The sequence below is a fragment of the Phodopus roborovskii genome, unplaced genomic scaffold, assembly GCF_943737965.1.
Source record: "Phodopus roborovskii unplaced genomic scaffold, PHOROB, whole genome shotgun sequence".
Taxonomy (NCBI): domain Eukaryota; kingdom Metazoa; phylum Chordata; class Mammalia; order Rodentia; family Cricetidae; genus Phodopus; species Phodopus roborovskii.
In genome coordinates this window covers 2,475,059-2,499,564 of record NW_026126588.1, presented here as the reverse complement: position 1 = coordinate 2,499,564, position 24,506 = coordinate 2,475,059, and the positions used below count along the sequence as shown (strand labels likewise).

The 24,506-nt window shown below is 50.3% G+C and overlaps 1 protein-coding gene across 1 annotated transcript in view; it reads right to left on the bottom strand.

Moving 5' to 3' along the window:
* Cul9 (cullin 9) overlaps window positions 1–24,284 on the bottom strand; it is a 39,851-nt gene extending 15,567 nt beyond the window's left edge. The window contains exons 1-26 of the mRNA XM_051204256.1: window positions 24,230–24,284; window positions 22,205–22,808; window positions 21,353–21,507; window positions 19,959–20,459; window positions 19,045–19,180; window positions 18,731–18,930; window positions 18,071–18,476; window positions 17,482–17,674; window positions 13,165–13,372; window positions 11,724–11,920; window positions 11,161–11,378; window positions 9,887–10,133; window positions 9,688–9,793; window positions 9,068–9,295; window positions 8,652–8,742; window positions 8,356–8,527; window positions 6,255–6,360; window positions 5,825–5,920; window positions 5,482–5,657; window positions 5,095–5,228; window positions 4,562–4,741; window positions 4,282–4,391; window positions 4,018–4,200; window positions 3,744–3,904; window positions 3,260–3,485; window positions 2,994–3,183 (exon numbers count right to left, since the gene is read on the bottom strand). Of these exons, the coding sequence (XP_051060213.1) occupies window positions 2,994–3,183; window positions 3,260–3,485; window positions 3,744–3,904; window positions 4,018–4,200; window positions 4,282–4,391; window positions 4,562–4,741; window positions 5,095–5,228; window positions 5,482–5,657; window positions 5,825–5,920; window positions 6,255–6,360; window positions 8,356–8,527; window positions 8,652–8,742; window positions 9,068–9,295; window positions 9,688–9,793; window positions 9,887–10,133; window positions 11,161–11,378; window positions 11,724–11,920; window positions 13,165–13,372; window positions 17,482–17,674; window positions 18,071–18,476; window positions 18,731–18,930; window positions 19,045–19,180; window positions 19,959–20,459; window positions 21,353–21,507; window positions 22,205–22,799 (5,215 nt within the window). The 5' untranslated portion in view covers window positions 22,800–22,808; window positions 24,230–24,284. The remainder of the gene's footprint in view (window positions 1–2,993; window positions 3,184–3,259; window positions 3,486–3,743; window positions 3,905–4,017; window positions 4,201–4,281; window positions 4,392–4,561; window positions 4,742–5,094; window positions 5,229–5,481; window positions 5,658–5,824; window positions 5,921–6,254; window positions 6,361–8,355; window positions 8,528–8,651; window positions 8,743–9,067; window positions 9,296–9,687; window positions 9,794–9,886; window positions 10,134–11,160; window positions 11,379–11,723; window positions 11,921–13,164; window positions 13,373–17,481; window positions 17,675–18,070; window positions 18,477–18,730; window positions 18,931–19,044; window positions 19,181–19,958; window positions 20,460–21,352; window positions 21,508–22,204; window positions 22,809–24,229) is intronic.
* Window positions 24,285–24,506: the final 222 nt, after the last annotated feature.

Below are 24,506 nucleotides of genomic sequence, written 5' to 3'. Positions count from 1 at the left end.
GCTTCTCCCGAGCCCCCAGTGGGTTTGAGGCCAGCCTGGACTCCAGAAGGCCTGTCTCAAAAACAAAGAACCCTGAACAGTTCAGGACTTCTTTTAGTATGAGATCGAAAGTGTAAGGGCAGAAAAAATCATTAACTAGAACATGGTAGAGTGCCACGAAGGGAAACAGCCAGTTGACAGTGATGACAACCTTTAACTCACCACAAAACCATAAACCAGCACATTCCATGACGGCAGTCACCAGTTACATGTAGTTAAATGTTAAATTTAAAGTGACTGAAATTAATTATTCAGTCCCTCAGTCATATTTACAAGTTCAAGTGCTTAAGGTTGCCAGGAACAGTTATCATATTGAAAAGTGAAGAAAAACTTTAGTTTGTTTTTGTTTTTTGAGACAGGGTCTCTCTGTGTAGCCCTGGCTGTCCTGGAACTTGCTCTGTAGACCAGGCTGGCCTCAGACTCAGGGATCCACCCGCCTCTTCCTCCCTAGTGCTAGGACTAAAGGCGTGTACCACCCTAAAACATTTTTTTGTCTTTACAAAAGGTCTTGTCAGATGGCAGTCCTGAATGATTTTATTTATTTCTAATTAATTTTTATTTATCCTGAATGATTTTAAATGTGCATCTAAGAGCAAAGTTAAAGCCCAGAGGTGGTGGCGCAGCCTTTGATCCCAGCACTTGGGAGGCAGAGGCAGAGGCAGAGGCAGAGGCAGGCAGATCTGTGAGTTCAAGGCTGCCTGGTCTACAAAGTGACTTCCAGGGCAGGCTCCAAAGCAATACAGAGAAACCATGTCTTGAAAAAGCAAAACAAAACAAAATAGCAGAGCCAAGAGAATATGAACCAAGAGTGACATGATTACAGTTTTTAAAAGAGCTGGGGGAGGAGGGGGTGCTCTATGGTTAAGCGTACTGGTTGCTCTTCCAGAGAATCCAGATTTGATTCCTAGCACCCACATGGTGGCTCACAACTGTCTGTAACTCCAGTCCCAGGGGACTGCTGCCCTCCTTTGGCTCTGTGGTGCACAGATATACATGCAGGCAAAATACCTATACCCATTATGAATAAAACATTAAATCACAACCGTAAGTACATTTTAGCCCACCTTTCTCAGTAGTAGGTGAAGCCGACTGGAATTAGTGAGGCATATAATATATGAACAATTAAAAAGGTCAATTTCCTGAAATATATAGACTCCTGACTCCAACAACCAAAGGACGTATCTTTCCTTAATTGCAGCTTATGAAATCCTATCATCCACTAGCTCATAAATGAAGTATCAACGCATTAAAGATCCAAACCATCAGAAACCATGTCTTTAGTCACAAGGAATGAAGGAAGAAATTAAAGTTACTAAACAAAAAGAAAAACTTATTTGAGAAAGATGGATTGAGTTTTTAGACAGGGTCTCCAGCCCAGGCTGGCTCAAACTCCCTATGTAGCTAAAGATATCCCTCAACACCTTACTCCACTGCCCCCACCTCCCAAGGACTGGGATCACCGCCATGAACCAGTAAGCATGGTTTATGTGGTGCTAGGGTTTATACCCTGGGCTTTCTGTGTGCTAGCTCTACTGACTGAGCTACATTTTTTGGAGGTTGAAAAATATACTTTCCATGAATAATAAATTAAAGAAGTGGCACTCAGGCGGAGCAGGAGGATATCTGTGATTTCTAGACCAGCCTGGTGTATGTGCTAAGTGCCATGGTAGCCATGCTATACTAATAGACCCCATATATAAGAAAATAGTAATGAAAATGACCCGTTTATTAGAAGTGAACAATAAGAAACATGATACATGAAATCCTATGGAAATTGCTAGAGAGATGGTTCAGCAATTAAGAGCACTCAGTGCTCTTGGGGAGGGCCTGGATTCAGTTCCCAGCACCCACAGTCACTCACCCTGTCCAGAACTCTGGCTTTAAGGAACTCAACGCTCTCTTATGGCCTCTGAAAGGATCAGGCACACACATGCTAGGCATCCGCACGTACAGTAAAACACATACAATAAAATAAATATTTTGAAAAGTACACACAGTGTTGGAGAGATGGCTTTGTGGTTAAGAGCAATGGATACTGCCAGGACCTGGGTTAGACTGCCAGCAGCCACACGGTGGCTCAAACCACTTGTAGCTCTAGTACCAGGCAATCCAACTCCCTCTTCAGGACTCCCTGGGCGCCAGGCACACACGTGGTGCAGACACACATACAGGAAAAATATCCATGCATGTAATAAAAGCAAGATTAAAATTATATCTTAAGTGTCCCATAAGAACAAGAAAATTAGATGCATTCACACAGTACAACAGTACTCAGCAAAGCAAAGAACAGAAACTGTCTCTATAGCAGTGGCATACTCACAGACTCCACGCTGTGTGAAGAGGGCAGACACAGCACAGCACACATGCCATGGTCCCATCTATAGAATGTGCAGGTGCACGCAAACATGCGTGGTGACAGAAGATAAAAAGAAGACCCTGACTGGAAAGGGTGTACACGAAGGAGAAGCCTGTCTGGGTACTGGAATAGTCTGCATCTTGATTTGGGGGATGGGTATATGGCTGTATAGAGATATATAAACTCATTAAGCCTTCTACTGAACACTGCTTATGTACCAGTAAAAATGTTAAAAAAAAAAAAAAAAAAAAAAAAAAAAAAAAAACCAAAAAACAAAAAACACATAGGATGTGGTTAAAATGATGGGGGATAAACGGCCTTAAGTATTTTTATTTGGAAAGAAGTTCCTAAGACTGAAAATGCAGTGAACAGACAACCTGAAGACATAAAACACAAACAGAACCGGTTTCCAGGAAGTTCAAGGAGAGAGCGAGCGTTAATGAAGCTACTCCCATTCTCCTGCACAGTCCCCCAAGAAACTGCCAACCTAGAGAGAACCCCTTCCTGCCTATACACTCCTGCATGAGGGCCCTCTGCTTCCCTCTGTCGCCACCTGGAATGCTTCTCCATCTCCAGGTCCCTGTCCCTAGCCCCTCACTGTGATTGTAGAAGCCGGAGAAGCGGTCAAGGGCATCACAGAAGTCCGTGGGAAGGTGCTGTCTGGGATTGTGCAGGTAGCAGAGTGGAGAGACGGGCCAGCAGCGTGGTGACAGGACCAGTACAGAAACTTCTGGGCCTGGGTCTTCTGTAAGGAGCTCCTTTTCCGTCTCCTGCCCCTTGTCTTCTTCCTAAGGAGCCGAGAGATGAGCCCATGAGCTCTCTTAGTGGGCCTCTTCTCTCCCGGGTCCTGTCCCCTGTCCTCACCACTTCCTCTAGCTTCCATTCCTCCTGCTCCTCCTGCTCCAAGAGTTGCCTGTCGAGCTGCTGCAGCTGGTAGACGTGGAACTGGCGCTGCAGCTCCTCTGAGATGCTCAGGCTGTGCAGCATCAGCTGGGGGAGGCGGCTGGGGAAGCACAGGCCGATCTGCTCCAGCACAGCCCCCTCCAGCCAGCTTGAGCCCACGCTCAGGAGACGGTCAGCCATGTAATGCCTGCAGCACACACAGTCGGGCCGGATCTCAGCGTGGGTGCCAGCTGGGCCCCAGGCCCAACCATCCCCCCCCTCCAGCCCCCTCCCTGATGGTAAGTCTCTGGCACAGCTCACCTAAGTCACAGGACCCACCTCGTTTCTACGGGCACATGGCCGCCACCATGTCTTAAGTTCCCAATTCTTCCTTCATCTCCCCTGAACATAAAAACTTCCCTTTTCTGGCCTCTCAAGTCTCCTGTCCCTCCAGAGTGTGACTCACTGATAGAAGTGCTCAAAAGTAGTGGCCAGCTCTAGGCCAGAGAGGACCATGATGGGCTCCAGGTACCGCTGAAGCTGCCCCAGCATTTCCACTCCAGAGGCTCCGCCAAGCAAACCACCCTGGATTTGTTGGTCAATGTGCCTAGCAAACTGCTCACTCATCTGGGGATGATAGAGCGGGCATCAGACAAGCCACGGACAAGGGATTAGAGTGGGCGGTGGAATGAAGGAGATGGACAGGGTGGCACCCATGCCTGGCACTTGGCAGGACTCACGTGAGCGGCAGTGAGGAAGGATTGCTGCAGCAGGGCTCCGGAGAAGCCACTGCGCAGGGCCACGGTGAAGGCTGCCCGAGGCCCGAACAGCTCTGAGCCTGCTCTTTGCAAGCGTTCATAGAGAGTACAGTAACGGGGCACAAAGTCTGAGGCCCTCCAGGCTGCAGCCAGGAATCTGCTGACCTGAAGGGACAGAGTACGATGTGACCACATAAAGGATTGACACTGTGTCCCATCCCGCCTGACAGACTTGGGTCGGCCTACCTGTTCCTGCACCACACTCAGCCAGCACTGGGTGATGTTCCTAAGGCTGCTGCTGGGAAGCACTGGTGATGGCATAGGGCTTCCATCCTGACCTTTACTGTTCTTGCTGACTGTGGGACAGAGGGTAAAAGAGTGAGCTTCATTCCAGCCTCTGGGCGGCACGGGTCTTGGGTGTTTATCTCCTGGAGGGATCACATTTCAGAGTGCTAGAGAAGCAAAGGCAGGAGCTAGATGGCCCCACAGCACAGATTCTTGGTTCAGCAGGCCACACGGGACTCACGGGTCTGTGTGGACGGTTCAGGGGAAGGACCAGGAGGGGGTTCCACATGCACCAGCAAGTGGCACAGACGGCGAACTCGTGAAGCAAAGGACGTTGCTCGACTCTGGGAGCCCGGCACACTCCCCCTCTGCTCTAAGTACTGGTCCAGCAGCCATCCCAGGGAACTCACACCTTCAGCATCTGGAAGAAGACCAGCCAGGGGTGGGTGTCTGTGGGAAGTGGGGGGACAGAGAGTCCAGGTACAGGTTCAATTATTCAAAAAGGTTTGAGGGAGGCAGAGCCCTAGCCTCCCCCACCACAGCTGGATTCAGGGGCAGCCTGGGTACATGGTAACAGTACAGGGAGGGAGGGTGTGGAGGAGATGCAAATACACTCTCTGGGAGCAGTCCCTGGAGCAGGAAGGAGAGAGGGATACTGAGGTAGGTGACTGGCCTTGAGGGACAAATACAGAAACCAAGAGAATCAAAATATCAACACAAGTGACCCAAGACTCATGGTGAGGCTGGCATGGAGGCCCGGTGTGGGGTGGTTACCAGGAGAGGTGATGTTCTGCACCAGGGGGCTGACCAGAGCCTCCCAGCACGTCTTGCCCAGGGCTTGGGCAGCCTCATCATCAGGGAGGAAGCGATCAGCAAAATTCTGCTCATGGCGCAGAACTCTGTTCAGTCTGGTAACACAAGATATAAGGCAGATTCAAGGCAGGTTCCTCACCTCCAAGAGACAACCTTCCCCGCACGGCGCTGGCCGCTGACCGCGCCCCAGACCCCACACAGTCCCAGTCACTCTGCCAGCACTTTCTGGGGCTCTATTTCCCCTCAAGTGGCGGCTGCAGCTTCACTCTCAGACTCCTAGCAAAGTGTCTCTCCAGCCCGTAGTTCTTAGTGTCAATGCTTAACCGTCTTCCTCTGTGCTGCACCCACCTGGGACAGAGCTGGAGGAGGCGCCGGCGGTCCTCTGCTATGTCCCGGCTCCATGCTTGTGCCCGAATTGTGTAGAACAGGCAAGTACGTCGACATAGTTGCTCCCGGAACAATGGCCAGAAAGTGGGCTTGGGGCCCAGCACCTCCACACCACGGACCCGAGTGTCGATGCCGCCCTACAGCATACACAGACTTCTCACCTAGCTACTCTGCACTCCAAAACCAATGCTCCACACAGAATTCCCAAGGCCTCCGGGCCATCTCCAAAGTGGCCAAGGAGGAACCCTGGCTAACCCATCAAGCCCACCCATCAAGGAGACCCCGGGCTTTCTTCTGGCCCCACCTGCTGGCAGCGCTTTATGCGGATCTGGATGATGGGCCAGAAGCGGTTCAGGTTCTCCAGAAGGACTACCCGGCTGGCGGAGGGCATCACATTCACCTGGCAGGGCAGGAGAGAGGGCCAGGGCCAGGACGAGGAGGAGAAGTGAGGCAGGGCTGGAGGAGTGTCCGCGGTTACAGAAGCACCGCTCCTGCCGGGGCAGAGACGGCTTCCGGCACCCACGCGGGTCTTACACTAACTCCCTGTAACTTCAGCTCATAGCACTCTTGAAGAGCACTGTCCTCACACATACACAGACATACACCGACACACAGTCAGAAGAAGATGACCCAAAGACTGGGTCTCCCCCCCCCACCCAAAAAATGAGGGATGAAAATGAACAATGGAGGGACAGGGGAACACAGTAAAGGGCGGGCGGTACAAGAGTCCCCACCGTGTTAAGTTCGGTGTTGATGCAGCTGACACTGTCACCCCCAAACACCACCACCCTGGCTGGCATGTAACTTGAGTCCTCACTGGCCACAAGCAGAGTCAGCTGCCTGAGAGAAGAGAAAGAGCCGGTGAATCCAGGGCCATTTCACCCTCCTCCAGCCCCTCACATGCTTGCCTTCCCCAGACCCTCAGCTTTCCCGTCTCCCCTCTTCAAAGTGGTTTTATTTAATCCTCTAGACTCAATGACAAATTAATGCCATGCTGTGCACGTAATAGACAGTCCCATGTCATAACCGGCAGGTTCCTCAAGGCTAACATGACAATATGAGACAGTCACCTGTCCATAGAAGCCCACCCCCTTTCTATTTCTGGCCCCTGAGAAAGAAATGGGCCACCTACCTGGTCACAGCTTCCCTCAGCAACCAATGGCCAGTCTTGTCACACTACATCTTAGTACCCTTAGTCCACCTCTGCCCCTTCAGTCCCTCTTCCAAACCCCACACACTGAACACTTCTCAACTACCACATACACCTTCCAAAACCTTCTTTTCTGGCCTCCAACCCAAACTTTCACGATTGCCTGAGTACCAACTAAGAAAATAAAGCTAGTTTCTTTCTTTCTTAGAATCCTTGAATGACTCCCTGTTGTAGAATGTGGAACATTTGCTTAATGATGCAAAGATGTGTTACATTCTTTTATGTTGCATTTGTTTAACTCTGTGAAGCTGTGATTCTCTGCCTGCCTAAAACACCTGATTGTTCTAATAAAGAGCTGGATGGTCAACAGCAAGGCAGGAGAAAAGTTAGGCGGGGCTGTGTGGCAGAGAGAATAGAGAGGAGAGAAGATGGAGGAATAAGAAAGGAAGAGAGGAGGGCACCAGGGGCCAGCCTCTCGGCTACACAATCAGCAAGAGTAAGAAGGAAAGGAAGGTATACAGAATAGAGAAAGATAAAGGCCCAGAGACAAAAGGTAGATGGGATAATTTGGAAAACTGACTAGAAATAAGCCAAGCTAAAGCCAGGCACTCATAAGAAAGAATAAGTCTCCGTGTATTTATTTGGGAGCTGGGTGACAGGCCCCCAAAGAGTAAAGAGGGAAAACAAAACAAACAACAAGAAACAAACAACCAACCAAACAACAACAACAACAAAACCACAACCAGCTACAACTCTCCAAGTTTCAGAACAAAGACCAAAGTTCCTGGCTCACAAAATCTACAGTCTGCACCTGCCTCCTCTCCTTGCTTGACCCCTGCCACCCACCGGGAGGCACGGAACCAGCATTTTAAAACATTCCAACACAGCACACTGTTCTCGCTTTGCATGCTGCCTCTTTGTCTGAAATGCCATGGCACTTTCCCTATCTAGCTAATTTCAAACTTCAGCTCAAAGTCAACACCTCAAAGGAACCTTCTCTGACCCTCATTAGTCCTGGCTCCATCTGTCTCAACAGGCTCTTCCTCTTCCTTCATATTGACCTGAACGGCTTTGGCTGGGTTCAAGAGATCCTCCTACCTCAGCTTCCCAAGGAGTGGGGCAACAGCCATGTCACTGTGCCTGGGCCATGATGCTTTCTCTTTATGCAGTTTTATTTCTCTGCTTCTTTAAGTCCCCCCTTGAGACAGGGTTTCAATATGTAGCCCAGGCTTGAACTCTTGATCCTCCTGCCTCAGCCTCCTGAGTGATGAGATTATAGGCATGCACCATCAAGCCTGATTCTCTTGATTGCCTCGCTAGCCTGGCTCCCCAGCTAGACTGCAATTCCTTATGTCTTATCGTCCTTGTACCCCAGAGCCTTGTACAGCGCTTGACACTCTTGACATTGAACAAACACCCACGGGAAGAATAGGGAAGCGAGTTGTTGATCTCTAAGCATAAGATGGTGATATCTGCATCTGTTAGAGTAACAGTATCTGGGTCCAGACAGCGAGATGTCTACACAGCACAGCAAAGACAGGCCAACGTGCCAATCAAGCTTTCACTGCACAAAATGAGTTTGAAAGTGTCCCATAAGAATAGGGTTCACTAATGGGAGTTGTGGGACAATGCTTGGGGGAGATACACTGGTGCACAGTAATACATGCGTACAAATGGGTTCGTACCTAATAAGAACACCACGATGCATGTGCAGAGTGATGGAGTGGGAGCCGGTGCTGCCGTTGGACTCCCAGTAGGTCTTGGGGTTGCGATCTGTCAGCTTGCTGGCCCGGTGTGGGTTGGAGGACACCTCCACCTTCTCCCAGCACTTGTCTTCCTTCACGTCCACACTGGAGCCTGGGGAAAATGGGGGCGGGTCAGGGGACCACGCACGGTCAGAGGTAACGAAAGGGCCTGCAGAGTGGAAGGGGAAAGGAGATGCTGGGTGGGAGCCCAGGGGAAAGTAGAGGAGGGCACTAACCCTGGCACAGATGCCTGAGGAACACATCAAAGAAAGGGATGTTGATGGGCCGGTGGGTTCGTCTGTGGTCCTCAATCTGGCCCAGCACCATCTGCAGCCGGAACATGGGATGGGGAGGGATACAGAGGGACAGTCAGAGACATGCATCATGGGATGGGGAGGGATACAGAGGGACAGTCAGAGACATGCATCATGGGATGGGGAGGGATACAGAGGGACAGTCAGAGACATGCATGGAGAAAAGGGGGTCAAGAGGCAACAGAGCACTCAACCCCGCTCACCAGACTCTGATAGGACCATGTTGGGGGAAGCTTAGAGAGCATGTGCCCGGATGTGCCACTACTTCTGCCACACAGATCCCAGCCCTTGCTTCTGGTGTTATTTTCTCAGCTCTACACCCACAAGCCCCTTCTCACCTGAATGCAGCCAGCCAGAATGCTTGAGGTGAGCTTACTATAGAGCTGGGCATGTTTCTCACACTCTGTCACCAGGTCACGAAGCTCAGAGGCCAGCAGGAGCTGTGCAGAGTGCTTGTCAAGGACTTTGGAGAGGGCCTCTTTGGCTCCCAGGCAGCAAAGCACGACCGCGTAGTCTTTATGCATCAAAGCCAGACGATGCAGGAAGCAGATCAGCTCCTGAATAATCTGAGCCCAGAGCAAGAAAGCAGAGCCGTCAGGGTAAGGGCCTGCGGGAAGCACAGCCCAGCAGCAGAGCCTGGGGAAGTCTGCAGGGCCAGCAAGCACCAAAGAGAGGGAACCGCACACTCATACTGCGGTGCTGGGACTCCAGAGCCGGACGGCAGTTCAGGGTTTGGGTAGCTTCACAGGCTTCTTTCTACCAGTATCAAACTATCCCAAGAGCTAGCCTTCGTCTGACATCACTCCACAATGTTCAAAGACTCTGGGGATATTAGCCTTCCTCTCCTTCCTGTCCTGCTCCCAGTGCACGCAGACCCACAGACCTCCAGGATCTGCTGAACCTCCACAGCCTCACTAGGCAGGAGGAGCCACAACTTCTGCCTTCCCGGCTCTGGTACCTCAGGGTCACTGGTTGGGCCACTCAGGCAGTTGAGGCATGGCTCCAAGACCTCGTGCCAGGGGAGGACCATGGCCTCTGGGTAATCCAGCAGTCGTGTCATGACCCTGGTAGGGGATGGAAGAAATCAAACTCCAGCAGCCTCTCAGTGCCTGTGCACAGGTACCTGGATAGACACACTGGACAGACACACTCCTTACCTGAGGACTGTGAGCAGCAGGGTTCTGTTGGGCCCAGGGGCATCTAGAGTCCGCAACAACAGGAGGAAAGGCTGGGTTTCCTGCTGGAGGCGCTTGAGGAGGGGCCTCATGGCACCCTGAGGGCTGCCTTCGCGGCACAGCACACGCTCCAAGTCCAGGAAGAGCTCTGCAGAAGGATCTGCCACCAGGGACCTGATGAGGAACTCAGGGGACCCATCCTGACCTTGGGTGCTTGGGCTTTCCAGTGCTGCAAGTAGACAATCCATAGGAAACATGTGCAAGAGAGGCATCTTAGAAGTCAGTCAAACCAATGGGGCACCCCAGAAAGCCACCCCCAAAACTTTATTCCCACACTGAGGATGCCCATGTTATAGTTTATCGAAGTATAAAAATTTTTCTTTAAAAAAAAAAAAGTACACTTCAGGAACATGAAAAGTAACAAACATGGATTTGGAATATTTCCTGTGCATTATCAAATACACTGATTGTATGTAATTTCAGACATGATTGAATAAAACATTTATTATTTCCAAAAAGAAAAAGAAGAAAGAAAAAGAAAAAGAAATTTTCTTTTCTGGTCTGCAATGTAGACCTAACTATACTTACACATCTCAAAACTCAGCTACCTTTTACCATTGAATGCTAGCCCTGTAACAGTGCTGCTATGGAGCCTCTAAAGTTTGAAGGCTTTAGACACAGACTCGAGGGCCACGCTGCTTTTTTCAGTAGCCATGTCTGTTTCCACCTTTTTTTTTTTTTTTTTTTAAAAACAAAGGATTTCTTTTGTTGTTGTTGTCATTTTTGTTCATTTGATTTTGTTTTTTGAGACAGGGTTTCTCTGTGTAGGTTTGGAGCCTGTTCTGGAACTCTCTCTGTAGACCAGGCTGGCCTCAAAAATCACAGAGATCCTCCTGCCTCTGCCTCCTGAGTGCTGGGATTAAAGGTGTGCGCCACCACCCAGCCACAAAGGATTCATTATGACATCAGTCTTCTTCTGCTCAAGTTGTTTGAGGTCTAACTTGCTATGGTGTTGCACACTGATATTGCTAGCAGTTGGGAGACTGAGGCAAGAAGACCTCGTAGTTTGAGGTCAGCCTGGACCACACAACCTTGTACATATTGCCCTCCCCTGCCCCTGAAAAAATGTCTAGCTTGGACACTGAAGTTTTCACTCATTTCTGGAAGATGGCTGTATCCTTCAGTAACGGCCTGGAATGTAGACCTTAGCTTTCCTGGTCACAGTATGGCACATGTCATCCCCTCCACAACGGTACCTGCTCGCTCAGGACTTCCCCGAGGCTCTGAATAGCGATTGAGAAGCATCATGAGGATGGTGCGTGTGGTAGGCATTGGCTCTGTCCCCGGTGCTATCCCCGAGTGCCTAAACAAGGTGTCTCTCAACTCCTGGGTTATAATCTGGTCTCCCAGAGTGTGGTGGTTGCACAAAAGCAGGTTGAGGAGAAGCAAACCATTTCTCACTGCAGAGGAGCACCTGAGAGGAAGGGATTGATTGGAGAAGTTGGAAGTGAATGCAACAGAGGCAGAGAGACAAGTCCAGCTGGGCTGTGGGTGCTCCAGGGCCCTCTGAGGGAGGACTCCTGGCCTTCTGACCTTGGGCCACTACTACCAATCCCATGAAGGAAAGTCAGTTTTTTCTGTCTTCCCTGGAAATCCCCTACATCAACCACCTGGCCTTTCCTCCAGTGACATCCTGAGAAGGCCACCAGTGTCTACCCAAAGGGGACAACATAAGTGCAATTTCTGCTGAGCACATGAGCCATAGGAGAAGGGGCTTATGACACAGCAAGGCTCTAGAGTCTGGAGGGTAGTGTCTGACCCCTCAGTGTTCAGCATCAGGACCACAGCTGCAGGGACACTAAGGAGCAAGCTCTCAGACCCGGGACGTGTAGCTGAGTCAATGCTGGCAAAGATCTCCCTGGTCATCTGGGTATCAAACAAAGGTTGGATGGACTCTCGGCTGGTCACAAAAGTGGGGATCTCTGAGGAGCTGGCAATGGCTAGCATCTTTAGTGCCTGAAAGAAGAACACAGAAGCAGAGTTAGGGGGGAACGGAGCCTTCACAAGGGATGCAGCACGGTGGCACAGGGCTCGTTCAGAACATGCATGGCCGAGGTTCAATCCCCCACCCCACCCCAGAGGGAAGTAGAAGGCCTCTGTCCCCGTTCTAGATCTCAGACTCTGGAGCAGCTGCACTGCTGGCAGACAGGTGGTATGAGAGATAGAAGTGGAGCAGACCGTGATGGTGATGGGACCCAAGGGGAAGGAAGGGGATGGGAGGGGAGGGAAAGGAAAAGGAGCCAAGAGGGCGTTGCAGACAGAACAATTTCAGAGTGGCCAGTAAATCCACAGGCTGGTTCTCTCTCCCCTAGGCTCCCAACACCAAGGCTACCAGAGCGGGCAGGCTGCCCTTTCTGAATCTTCACAGCCTGCAGTCATCTTGTGAGGCGGCCTCGTAGCCACGCCTATCTCAGGAGGCCACTCCTCCCGTTGCCCCGCCTCTGAGAGCCTCCTGGCATTCCTCTCTTATTCCTATCTTTCTGTGCTTCTCTGCTGGTCCTCACATACAGTCCCTTTTCTCCATTCTCTCCCCCCTTCCTGCGGACACCAATGTCACAAACCTATGTCCCCTAGCCTTGGACAGCTTCCATCTGGCCCTTCTGTTCAAGGTTGTTCAACTGTCTCACAAGCACAGCAGTGAGAACTACACAGCATAGAAGGTGTAGCCTTTTTCAATGAAGTGGCAGCCACTACAATTCACCCTCAGACTGGGTCAGTCTCCTCCTTCCCTTCACCTCCCACACCTCCTCTTAGGGACCTCTGAATCTGCTAGAGCTGCACTCTGGTGCCAGCTCTCGAGTGTCACTCCTTTTCGTTGTTGTTTGGGTTTTTTGTTTTGTTTTTGTTTATCGAGACAGGGTCTCTCTGTGTAGCCCTGGCTGTCCTAGAACTCGCTCTGGAGGCCAGGCTGACCTCGAACTCACAGAGCTCTACCTGCCTCTGCCTCCTGAGTGCTGGGATTAAAGATGTGCGCCACCACTTCCCAGATTGAGTATCATTCTTAAAAACTCCATTGTACCTTTCTCTGGGCATGCACTCAAATTCCAAAGCCATCCAGCTCGCGTCCTTAAAGCTATCTGAGTCTTTGCACTTCAACAACCACAACTTAGTCTAAATCAGTACAATCCATTCCCAAGGCCTGTCCGCCCCACCCACCTGACTCACTCATCATGCTGTCCTTCTCCGCCCTCTGTACTCACCGCCAGTCCTGCCTGCTGTACCAAAACAGATGTCTTATATTCCTGCATGCAAATCAGCACAGCATAGATGCCACCCTCCCTGGCAAAGAGTGGACGCCATTCATGCTTGGTCATGAGCAGGTACAGGAGGCGCAGCGCCAGCACCACCACCATCTTCTCTCCCACCTGGTTGGTCAGCAGTTCTACCAGGGTCTTCACTAGCTTCTCTCTGACAAGAGAGAAGACAGTGAGGCTCCCATCCCCAGGGACCTGGTCTAACTTTCCAGACATGATGCTCTGACTCCCTGCCCAACTCCATCCCTCAAGATGCAGTCTACTGTCTTCCTCCAGCCTGTCTTCTGGCTTTAGTCTCACTCCTGACCCCTCCCCCTGCAGTCTGACTGACCCCTGGTTCCGCACTTCAAACGAATCTTTAGATTGAATGTAAGTCTAATCAAATGGCTTAAAAGTTAAAAAAGAAAAAAATGGCAGGCAGATCCAGGAAGAACAACACTTAAGAATGGTGAAGAAATGTTTGGAAAAATAATGGTAGCTTTGTTTCTAGCTAGCCAAATATAGCCAAAAGTATATAACTGAAACTCAGGAGGAATACAGGGGAGCCAGGGAGACAAGGGTTGACAAAAGAAGCAATGGCAGACAGATCTCAGCCAGTGGCCAAGGACGGGCCATTGAAAAACAGATGGCGGAGCTGCTATAATTCCAGCATTTGGGAGGTGGAGACAGGAAAATTGCCAAGGGCAGCCTTAAACACACTTTATCTCCAAAAGTTAAATGAAATAAAAACCCTTCAAACAACACAAACCCACCCTGATATTGCTGGGTTGTAGCTCAGGGACAAGACATGAGCTTCATGGGCATTAAGCCTTGGGTTCACTCCCTAGCACCAAAGAAAGACAGGGCCTGCTGTCCACCGGAAAAAGATTAGAGGTTAGGCTCTCCTTCATGCTATTTGCAAAAATAAATTTCCAGTTGAATTTGAAATGAATATAAAGAAAAACAAAAACAGAAATAAATAGATATTTTTAGTAAAATAAGAAAATATTTTTTCCAGGTTAGATGGCTCAGTGGTGAGGCACTTGCCCACAAACATTGAGACTTGACTCTAGACCTCTAGACCCTCCAGAAAAAGCTGGGTGCCACAGGGGCAGGGACAGGGGGACCCCTGGGGCTACAGTTGGTCAGCTAGCCTAGGCAAATCGCTGAGCTCTGGCTTCAGTGAGAGACCCATTCTCAAAAGAAGATGAGGAGAGGAAGAGGAAGACATCCAACATTTGACCAGTGATCACCTTACATACATCTCCACACACAAGTGCGCGCGCGCACACACACACACACACATACACACACAGCTATGTATTTTTCTAATCATGGAATAGTACGGACTCTTTTTTAAAATTTTATCTTATTTTAAATTATATATGTATGTGTGTGTATGTATTGTGTATGTGCACACATGTGTGCAGAGGCCAGGAAGGCATGGAATTCCTGGAGCTGGAGTTTACAGGAGGTTGTGAGCTTCCTGATATGGGTGCTGTGAACTAGAGCAGTATACACTCCGAACTGCTGGGCCATATCTTCAGCCAAGAATGAACTCTCTTATAGGACAGAAAATTTTAGAAGCTGTAATGTTAGCACATTGAAAGACACTACAAACAAAACTAAGAGGTGAACAAAATGAGCTGTAGAAAATGTCCGAGAGAAACACTGGATAAAAGACCCGGAGGCTTATGTCTCCAATCCCAGCTAGCTATAACCCAACACTGACATCTGGGAATAGGAGAAACACAGGTTCAAGGTCAGCCCAGGAAATGCAGTAGGAGACTCTGTCTCCAAATAGAACTCTTCCTTTCATGACAAAAAAAAAAAAAAAAAAAAAAAAAAAAAAGTTGCTGGTTGTGAGACTGCTGGGGTCCTGAGAGTGAAAAATGGGTACTGACACCTTTTCACACAGTGACGGACACAGGTGAGATGGCCTGGGGATTATTCAGACAAACAACACAAGCAGAGAGCCTCTGAGAAAATGTTCCGATTTATCTTCTCAGAACCTTATGGCAACTACAACAGAATCAGACAGACCAAGCACACAGACAGCTGCTTTTGCAGTCGGAAGCCCTCTTTATTTGACATAAAGTCCTACCAGGCTTATCTGGAACTCTGTCTCCCGCCTCTGATCCCCGAGTGCTAGGATTAGAGGCATGCTTCACCACACCCAGCTGTAAACAGGACTGGTTCTGAGACTTACTCTAACATGGAAAACACCTATGATGCTGGAATGTTCACTGAACTGTTAGCTGATCTGTAAAAAGGCCTTTCTGGATCATTTTCATCTAATTCTATCTATCTGCCTGTCCTCCTTCTTCTTCCTCCCATTCCCCCCCCCCCTTTTTGGCAGATCCCCTGTCTGTAGTCCTGGCTAGCTAGCGTGAGGCTCACTAGCCATGAACTCGTAGAGACCCGCTCACCTTTGCCTCGAGTGCTGAGACTAAGGGCACAGCAACTGTTCTCTACTACTCTCTAACTTCTTTACACTGTCATTCTCTTGTGGTCACAAGAGTAAAGCGAACATTACCAAAGACAGACAGACAGACAAAATCTTTTCAACACAGACAACAAATAATATAAGAATGCCATTAAATCTGTATGAAAAAAGGGAATAGCTTAATAAAAGTGGGGGAAAGATAAGATATTCCATAAACAGGGTTTTTATGGAAGCAGAAACATGACAAATTCACACAAATATACTTAATGTCATCAGGACTAAGAAGTTAACAAAGACAAACACTGATCATTTAAAATCTTGCTGACTTAGGCCACACAACCTGACGACCTGAGTTAGGTCTCCAGAAGCCACAAGGTGGAAGGAGAGAACCAAATGGCTCAAAGTGTCCTCTGACCTCACATACACGTACACACACATACACACACATATTCACTACTGTGCCACTCTGACCCATCAGAAAGCACTGTGCTAGTCAAGGTAAGGGGACGGAGCCAGTGGAGCCGCGCACTTGAACTCAGCTGCAGCCACATCACAGCTCTACACACCAGTGAAAATAATGAACAGCTCTGTGATGACTGACACAAGACACTGGCTGGGGACACAGAAATGCCACAGACCAGTGTGGCCACACCACAGACGCTAAAACACAAATACATTACATGCTATTTCCACCCAAATGATACACACAATTTTAATGTTTTTATGCATCAGATTTTAAAAACACCTAATTTATACTTTTAAAATATTATAAAAATCCTTACAAACAAGAAATTACATGTTTAATACTTATGATTTTTGATACTGTGTGTGTGTGTGTGTGTGTGTGTGTGCGCGCGCGCACGCATGCGTGTGCGGCTGACTATGGAGGCCAGAGGACTGCATCAAATCCCCTGGAATTGGAGTTATAGATGTTTGTGAGCTGTCTAATGTGGGTGCTGGGAATCGGACTCAGGTCCTCGGAAAGACAGTAAGTACTACTGAGCACAGAGCCGTCTCTCTAGTCCCTAAACATGCAATTCCATATTAAATCGGTATATGGTCTGAAGGGTCCATCAGGCAATGGCAATAGAGAGGGGCTTTTTTTCTGTTAAAAGTTGTGACCCAGGATTGCAGCCCCTCTCAGACACTACAGAGCTACCTCCTCCCACTCCTCTCTCTATTCCCTCCCTCTTTTCTTACTAACCCACACCCCAGCAGGGCTTTCATTCAATATTCTTTTGTATGAACTGTTTTAAGAATGAGAATGCACTTATGTAATAGTGAAATCAGATGAAACTTTAAAAATAAAAAGAAAATAGGGACAGAAGTAACAGAAGAGAGGGAAGGCAATTTTAGACAAGGTCTTACTGTGCAGCCCAGGCTGACCTCAAACTCATGATCCCCCTGCCTCAGCCTCCCAAGTCCTAGGATTAGACATGTGCCCCTACACCTGGCTTGAAAAAACTTTTTTAAAGAAAAAACACTAGAACCGAATCGGCCTAGGTTTGGATACTGGGTCTGCCATCGGCAGAACTCTGAGCAAGTGACTAAGATGTTCCGTTTTCTCATGTAAACTACAGTACTAATTTTAATTGAGGACTGATGGCATCTTTGCTTCTGTGGAGGTACACTGGTTTAATGAGCGCACACAGCGAACTGTCAGAGTGCTGGAAGCACACTGTCGCCCACACCTGCTCTACTGTCCTCAGGCCCCACCTTTCCTTCAGCCCCAGCCTTCCTACCCCTTGGTCCCGCTCCTCCTTTTCTCTGCCATCCCCCGGGTCCCCCGGAACGGCTACAGCTTCACCCCAAACCTCTTCCCTCAGCAGCACACTAACCTCAACGATCTGTCAGGACGGACCAGAGGGTGGTCCCGCTCGGTGGCCTCCTCCACAGCCTGGGAGAGGGCACGGAGCCCTGAGAGCTGCAGGTCTGTGCCCAGGCTGGAGATCTGCACAGTGGCCAGGACCGCTGCCACATGCTGATCCAGGGAGCTGCGAGGACCAGGACCCCGCAGGGCTCGGGCCATTTCTGTAATCAGTGAGGGAAAGGCAGTAGCTAAAACAATTGTGATTCCTCCAAGCTGGAAGTTTTTAAAGTCAAGCCCGGGTCTGTTATCAATGGTATTCACTACTGTGGCTCAGCATTCCTAGCTCTTCCAACAGTCCACGAAAGATCTAGTCACACATCTCTTTTGAGATGGAGGTGCTTGAGAAACAAACTTTTCTCTTTTGGAGACACTGAAGAAACAGTGGCTATCTGTTAGTTACAATCACATTCACGCGGAGACACGTGGTGCTTTCGAGGCTTTTCTGCCATAAAAGGGGCTCTACCTCCATGGTTTCCCCTCCACTCGGCCCACTTCAACTGGGCCGAAGCATGTCTTGTTCTAATGTCTTTGCCTTCCCCTCCCAGAACCCAACTCACCAGCAGCTGCCTCCTGTGTTTCAGGGGACAGGGCCATCCCCTCTTTCACCAGAAGCTGACTGAACAGCTGCGAGTCACTCTGTGCTTTGGGGTACTCCATCTTTGGACCGGCAGGCTCTGCCTCTGCCTCTGAGGCCTCAGTCTTGGCCTTGTAGGACTCAGCTTCTTCCTCGGAGATGCTGGCTGCCGACTTTGACTCCTCCTCCGGCTCTGGGGTACAGGAGTGACTCCGTGAAGAAGGCAAGCTGCTCAGGTCCTCAGGCATCAGCCCATACTTGGTGTAGATTTGGGAGTTGAGCAGGTCACAGAGGTTGCTGCCCTCAAAGCGGTTACTGAGAACCTGCAGCATCCCCTCTGCCATCTCTACGGGCACAGAGATTTCACCTAAGGCCTTTTCACCCAGGGCCTGTCAATACAAAGGGCATTCGTTTCAGGGACCAACAGTCGTGGGGAGAGTCACCTGCCATCCCCTCGTAACTTCTGCATGCTAGAACCTCAAAGCATGCCTCCTCCACTAGCAGGACCTTCACAGGCTTCAACGGTTAGCTCCCCGTGCCACACACACACACCCAGATGCCATTCCGCAGTTAGACCTTCCCCTGGAGTGCCCATCTCTAACCCACCACATCACTCCGCCCAAATCTCTCAGGCCTCTAGTACCTTATCCAGTTTCTCATGCAGACTCTGGAAAATCGGCTGCTGCTCACACAAGTCTAACTTCTTGATGAAGAAAAGTAGCTCCCACCACTCTGCCTGGGTCAGGTATCCTGACTCCTCACTCTTCTGGGGCTCAGGCTGGAGATATGGCAGTGAGTACAGGCCGTACGCAGGCTTGCAGTCCCAGGACGGAAAAGCTGAGGCTGCAGGAATAGTCCATTTCTGAACCTCTAGGGCAGGCTCCACTCAGAAATGGCTTAGTGCTATCCAGACCCTCGGTTCTGAAGCACGCTACCCATGTCCTCTCCTAGGCTCACCTGTGCCCAGCACAGTAACCCCTTCTCTCTTCTCCACAGCTGCTGACGTGGAGTCCCCAGCAGCTTCCTCAGGCCCCAGGATCTCCAGCATGTGCCAGTGTACCCAGTAGGTACGGCCCGTTGACTGCCAGAAGACCTGGTAGAAAGGAAGCGTAGCAAGGACTCAGCCCTCTGAGCTCTGAGCCTGACCACAGCTGGCTGGGCCTGGACAAATCTGCATATAGCTGAAGGTCTCCTGCCAGTGTGGGCCCTGTCTGTCTTCCTAACCTTCATGGCCTCTACTCCTACACTCCTGAGCACCCTCCCCGACTGACAGCAATGGAGGCATCTCAGTACATCACTTCTGCTTCCGGGGTACCAGTCCCTATGATCTCACAGCCCATCTACGCCCCCTAAAATAGAACCCTCTTGTATACTGATCCCTTTTTAAAAAATAACCACTCCATGTCTGGGGGTTTTCTCTTTTTCATTATTATTACTACTATTACTTAGATAGGGTCTCTCTATGTATCCTGTCTGTCCTGGAACTTGCCATGTAGACCAGGCTGGCCTTAAAACTACAGAGATCTACCTGCCTCTGCCTCTTGAGTGCTGGGCTTAAAGCCATGCCACCATGCCTGGCCCTCCTTTATTTCTTTTTGTTGTTGAAACAAGGCCTCATATAGCCAAGGCTAGCCTCCAGCACGCCAAAGATTGAACTTCCAATCCTGCACCCACCTCTCCAACGCTGAGATTACAAGCACGTAACACCACCCTCAGTTTTATATGGTGCTGGGGATCAAACCCAGGCCCTCATATATGCCGGGCAAGCACTCTAGCAACTGAGTTACCCCCTCAGGCTATGTCTGGGGGTCAAGCGACCCCCCCACCAACAGCACAGAAGAGACCCTCTATTGTCCCACACTGACCCCCACCTGCACAGGGGGCACACCATTGTTGCTCTGCTGGAACTCGCCCTCGTCTCCAGCACTGATCTCCTCGTAGTCATCGAGGATCCGAACCCGCATGCCGGGCTGCACTGTCTGCTGAACATATTCACCATAACCACTACGGCTAGAAAATTCAGAGCGATGGCGGAAGGCCCGCCCTTGCTTCCTGGGAGTAGTGACAATGGAGGGTAGTAACAGTGGAAGGCCTGAAATGCAGGGCTGAAAGATGGACCGGGATGGTCGGGCTGGTAAAGTGCCCTGCTCACTCAGGTTCCGGGTCCAGCCCATGCTCCGCACCAGCTCTGAAATGAGGTTGCCCACTGCCATACTGAACTCCAGCTCCCGCTGCGCCCGACTCTTTTCCTTTGTGAGACATGGAGAGCTTTGGTCTCCAGCTCCTGGCTCTGGACTGTTACTTAGCTGATCCAGCTGGGAAGTGACACATAAGTAACGCTTCACCAAGGAGAAGAGCAGCTTCCCGGGGATCTGCAAGACACAGACCAGGTTTAAGTTTACGTCCTGCTTTGCCATCTCCCTGCCCCTTGGTGTCTTCCTCTACAGACAATGAGGAAGCCGATTCCTAGGTCTGCACTTCTCAGAAGGGTTTGTCGAAGAAACACAAAAGAATTATCTTTTCAAAAGATTACTTATGTGTTTGGATATTTTGCCTATATGTATGTCTGTGTAGGACGTGAATATCTAGGCTCTGTGGTGGTAAGAAGAGGGCATCAGATCTCCTAGAACTGGAGTTACAGATGATTGTGAGCCACCATGTGGGTGCTGGGAATTGAACCCGGGGTCCTCTGGAAGAGCCATCTTTCCAGTCCACAAAGTAATTATCTTAAAACACAGATTTTTTTTTGTTTGCTTTTGTGTATGTTTGTGTGTCGTATACGCATGTGTGGCACTCCTCTGTGTGTATGGGGGGGGGTGCATGTGCATGTGTGCACACAGGTGAGGTGGCCCAAGGTTGACATCGTCTTCCTTGTCACTTCCCAGTGAGACAAAACCTCTCACTGAACCTTGAGCCTCTCCTTTCAGCTGATCTGGCTAGCTAACTCAACCAGGGGATCCTCTACCTCTTTCTCTTGCTGGCTGGACTGGAGGTAGGCTGTCACAAACCACCCTGTTTTATGTGGGTTCGGAGGATCCTAACTCTGGTCAGCATGCTTCTATGGCAACAACTGTACCTGCTGAGCCATCTCCCCAGCTTCTAGTCTCAGTTTCTATGATTACAAATTCTAAATGGGAGAGGCTGAGAAGGGGTCATGAACCTTTACTGGGATTAGCCCTCCAGGTTGCTCAGTTGCTAGCTAACCTCAATCTAGCTTGAGAAATCGTGCTTTGTACCCAGCATTCCTGCACAACTGGCAGAGTACCTGAGGAAGGTGGATGCCCTCAAAGGCCAAGCAGTGTTCCTCAGTGGATGTGGTCTCAGCAAACAACTCCAGGAGAGTGTAGCGGCTGTCAAAATCCATGTGTTGCTCGATGCCATCTTGCTGGCTCAGTGACAGAAGGACATGAGCCCGACTCCCTGTAAGCCACAAGCAGCCCAGATCGTCTCAATTCCCAATGCTCTTCCCTACCTATCCTAGGCTTTCCCCTTCCCTGGAGGCTTTAAACTTCTCTGTGACTGAGATCTAAGGCAAGAAAGACACTGTACATGTAACCTAGCACATACACATACACACACACACACACATACACACACACACACACACACACACACACAGACAGAACTGAAACTTAACGCCACACTGTTAAACTTAAAATTACTAAATCCTGTGTACTGACTGACGCACACACACTTATTTGTTCTGCTTTGTTTTTTCAAGACAGGGTCTCACTATGGAGCCCTGATTGTCCTGGATCTCTGTCACCACACTAGGCTGATCTTGAAATCACAGACACCCACCTGCCTCTTCCTCCCAAATGCTATGTGCCGCTACTCTCAACTGTGCACAGATATTTTAATTTTTTAAGCTGGCTATAATCCCTCCCCATACTAATTTCGTAACCAAACTAGTACATCTCAAATATTCAGCAGGTGCAAATCTGCCTGCTTTACTCTCTGCCACAGAGTGACAGATAAACCCCGCGTCTTTGTGTCCTGTGTATACCGTTCTTTTACCTTGAGTTGCTACCTATTAGAGATGGCTGGGAACTCTCTGCCAACTCTTTTCTTGCTCCTGTGGCCCACTCTCTGCAGCGCCCCCTCTGCTTTCTCTTACCAGCATCATGGGCTGCCAGAGCCTGCAGCATCTTGCCTGCACTCCGACGGATCTGAGGCTCGGGATTGCACAGCATGTGCATAAGCAGATCAAGGGCTCCTGTCTCCCTGAAGACTCCAGTGAGGGGCCCAATGCTGGCATAGGCGCTGAGCACATGGACCGTGTGAAGCACGGCAGCCGTCAGGCTTGAGGTCCCACCTTCTGCCAGCTGCCTGGCAGCTCTACGTACCAGTGCCCGCACATCAGCCTCCATCTCTGCCATTGCCAACTCATCCAGGCCTCCTGGATCTTGTGGGAAGCGTCTGACCTCGCCAGCGGGTTTGTACTGAGGCCCTTTAGATAGTGTTCGCTCCCGCAACAGCATGGGGCAGTTGGCGGAGACCTCTGGGGCTGACAGCCACATGAGGAGGTGCTCTGCTTTGTCTTCCTCTACATTCGCTTTGCCCTCTTCCCCACACTTGAGGACACTCCATCGGATCAGGTATTCAGGGTGTCCATCATGTCCAGGCCTCTGTCGAATGAGTTCTTCAGGGTATGCCTGCAGCCGGGGCCCCAAGGGTACCATGAGGTCCCCTGTTCGCCGTTCCCGGACCATCCTGACCTCCTAGGATATACAAGGAGAAAGACAGGCAGTCCACGAAAGAGGAAACGACTAGGTAGAGTGTGGTGGAATCTTGCAGTAAGACAAGGTAGGTGGCGACTGGTGGGCTGTGTGATGGAACTTAGAGTACATGCAGAAAAGACAGTGTGGGGCAGGATAAATAAGCAGCTATATTTATCTAAGATATGTAAGAGAAAGATGAAAGCATTTCGGGAAAGGAAGAAGGCTGGCGCTATAGCTCAAAAGCAGCAAGCCTGCCTAGTGTGTGAGAGGCCCTGAGTTCACTCCCTTGCACTGCTGGAATAAGAGCAGTTGCTGCTCTCTGTATGTATGTATGTACGTACGTATGCATGTATGAGTGTTTGTCTTTGCATCACTTGCATGCTTGGCGCCATTGGAGGCCAGAAGAGGGCATTAGATCCCCTGGAACTAGAGTTACGGATGGTTGTCAGTACTATATGGGTGCTGGGCACTGAATTGCCAGATCTCACTGCAGATGGTTGTGAGCCACCATGTGGTTGCTGGGAATTGAACTCAGGACCCTGGGAATAACAGCCCGTGCTCTTAACCTCTGAGCCATCTCTCCAGCCCCCTCCACACATCTCTTTTAAAGGCTATGGATTTCAGCCTGGTGTGCTGGTATATGCCCATCATCTTGATATTCAGGAGGCTGAGACAAGAAAATCACCATTTTGAGGCTATGCTGGGCTCTACAAAGTTTCAGACCAACCCGACTACATAGAAGGACCATATTTTAAAAAAAAATTGTCATGGCCAAGAGAGCTCAGTAAACAATGTATTCCTACATAATCTAAAACTACTCTTACACGCAGACAGTGGGTAGCAGGCATCAGATAGGGATGGGAATTAAGGCAGAACATTAATGGGAATAAAGTGATCGGAAAAGGGTATGTGTGAATTGAAGCAGTGTGCAATGGAGAGAGGCACACCGTGATAAAGAAATGGTGATCAAGGCAGGTGTCAAGTCAGGGTACACAGAAGACCAACAGAAGGAAGGAGGAGTCAAATAAGATGTGAGCTTCAGTGGGGGTGGGATCCCCTTAGCATGGAAGAGAAGCCAGGAGATAAGCACGGATGCCACAGGGGCTGTAAATTAGCAGAGGTCCAAGTGGGACCACAGGCTTGGCCTCGGGGGCGGGGACGGCACAGGAAGGGCCTAGACCAGGAGCATAAACATAGGCGTGAAGGTGATGCCTGGCCGCGGGGACTGAACAGAAGGCAGCGCGATCGCGTCGGTGCGGACTCCAGGGACGCGGTGGGAATGGCGGGGTGGGTGGGGGTGGGGTGGGGGCGGGCACGCGGGCTGACAGGACGAGCGAGACCGCTTCCCTCTCCAGTCCGGGGCCGAGGGGCCGAGGGCCGGGAGAGGGAAGGGACTGGTCGGGGCAGAACGCTCTTCTCACCTCTCGCCGCCCGCTCGACCCTCACTGGCACCCCGCAGCGGGTCCCACAGCTCGGCCCGCCTCCTCCACAACCCCTTTCCGGGTCACACGCCGGGCACACGCACGGGCCCCGCGGCTACGGGTCCCACCGTGGCCCACTACGAGTGTGGCAAAACGGCGCGCGAACGGAGCATGCGTACTAGCCGGGGAGTCTGCAGCTAGTGTCCTTTCCAGCTAGTCAGGTGTGAAGCACCCTGCTCTCCGCCAGGTCCATCCGCCTCGTCCACCCACCCACCGT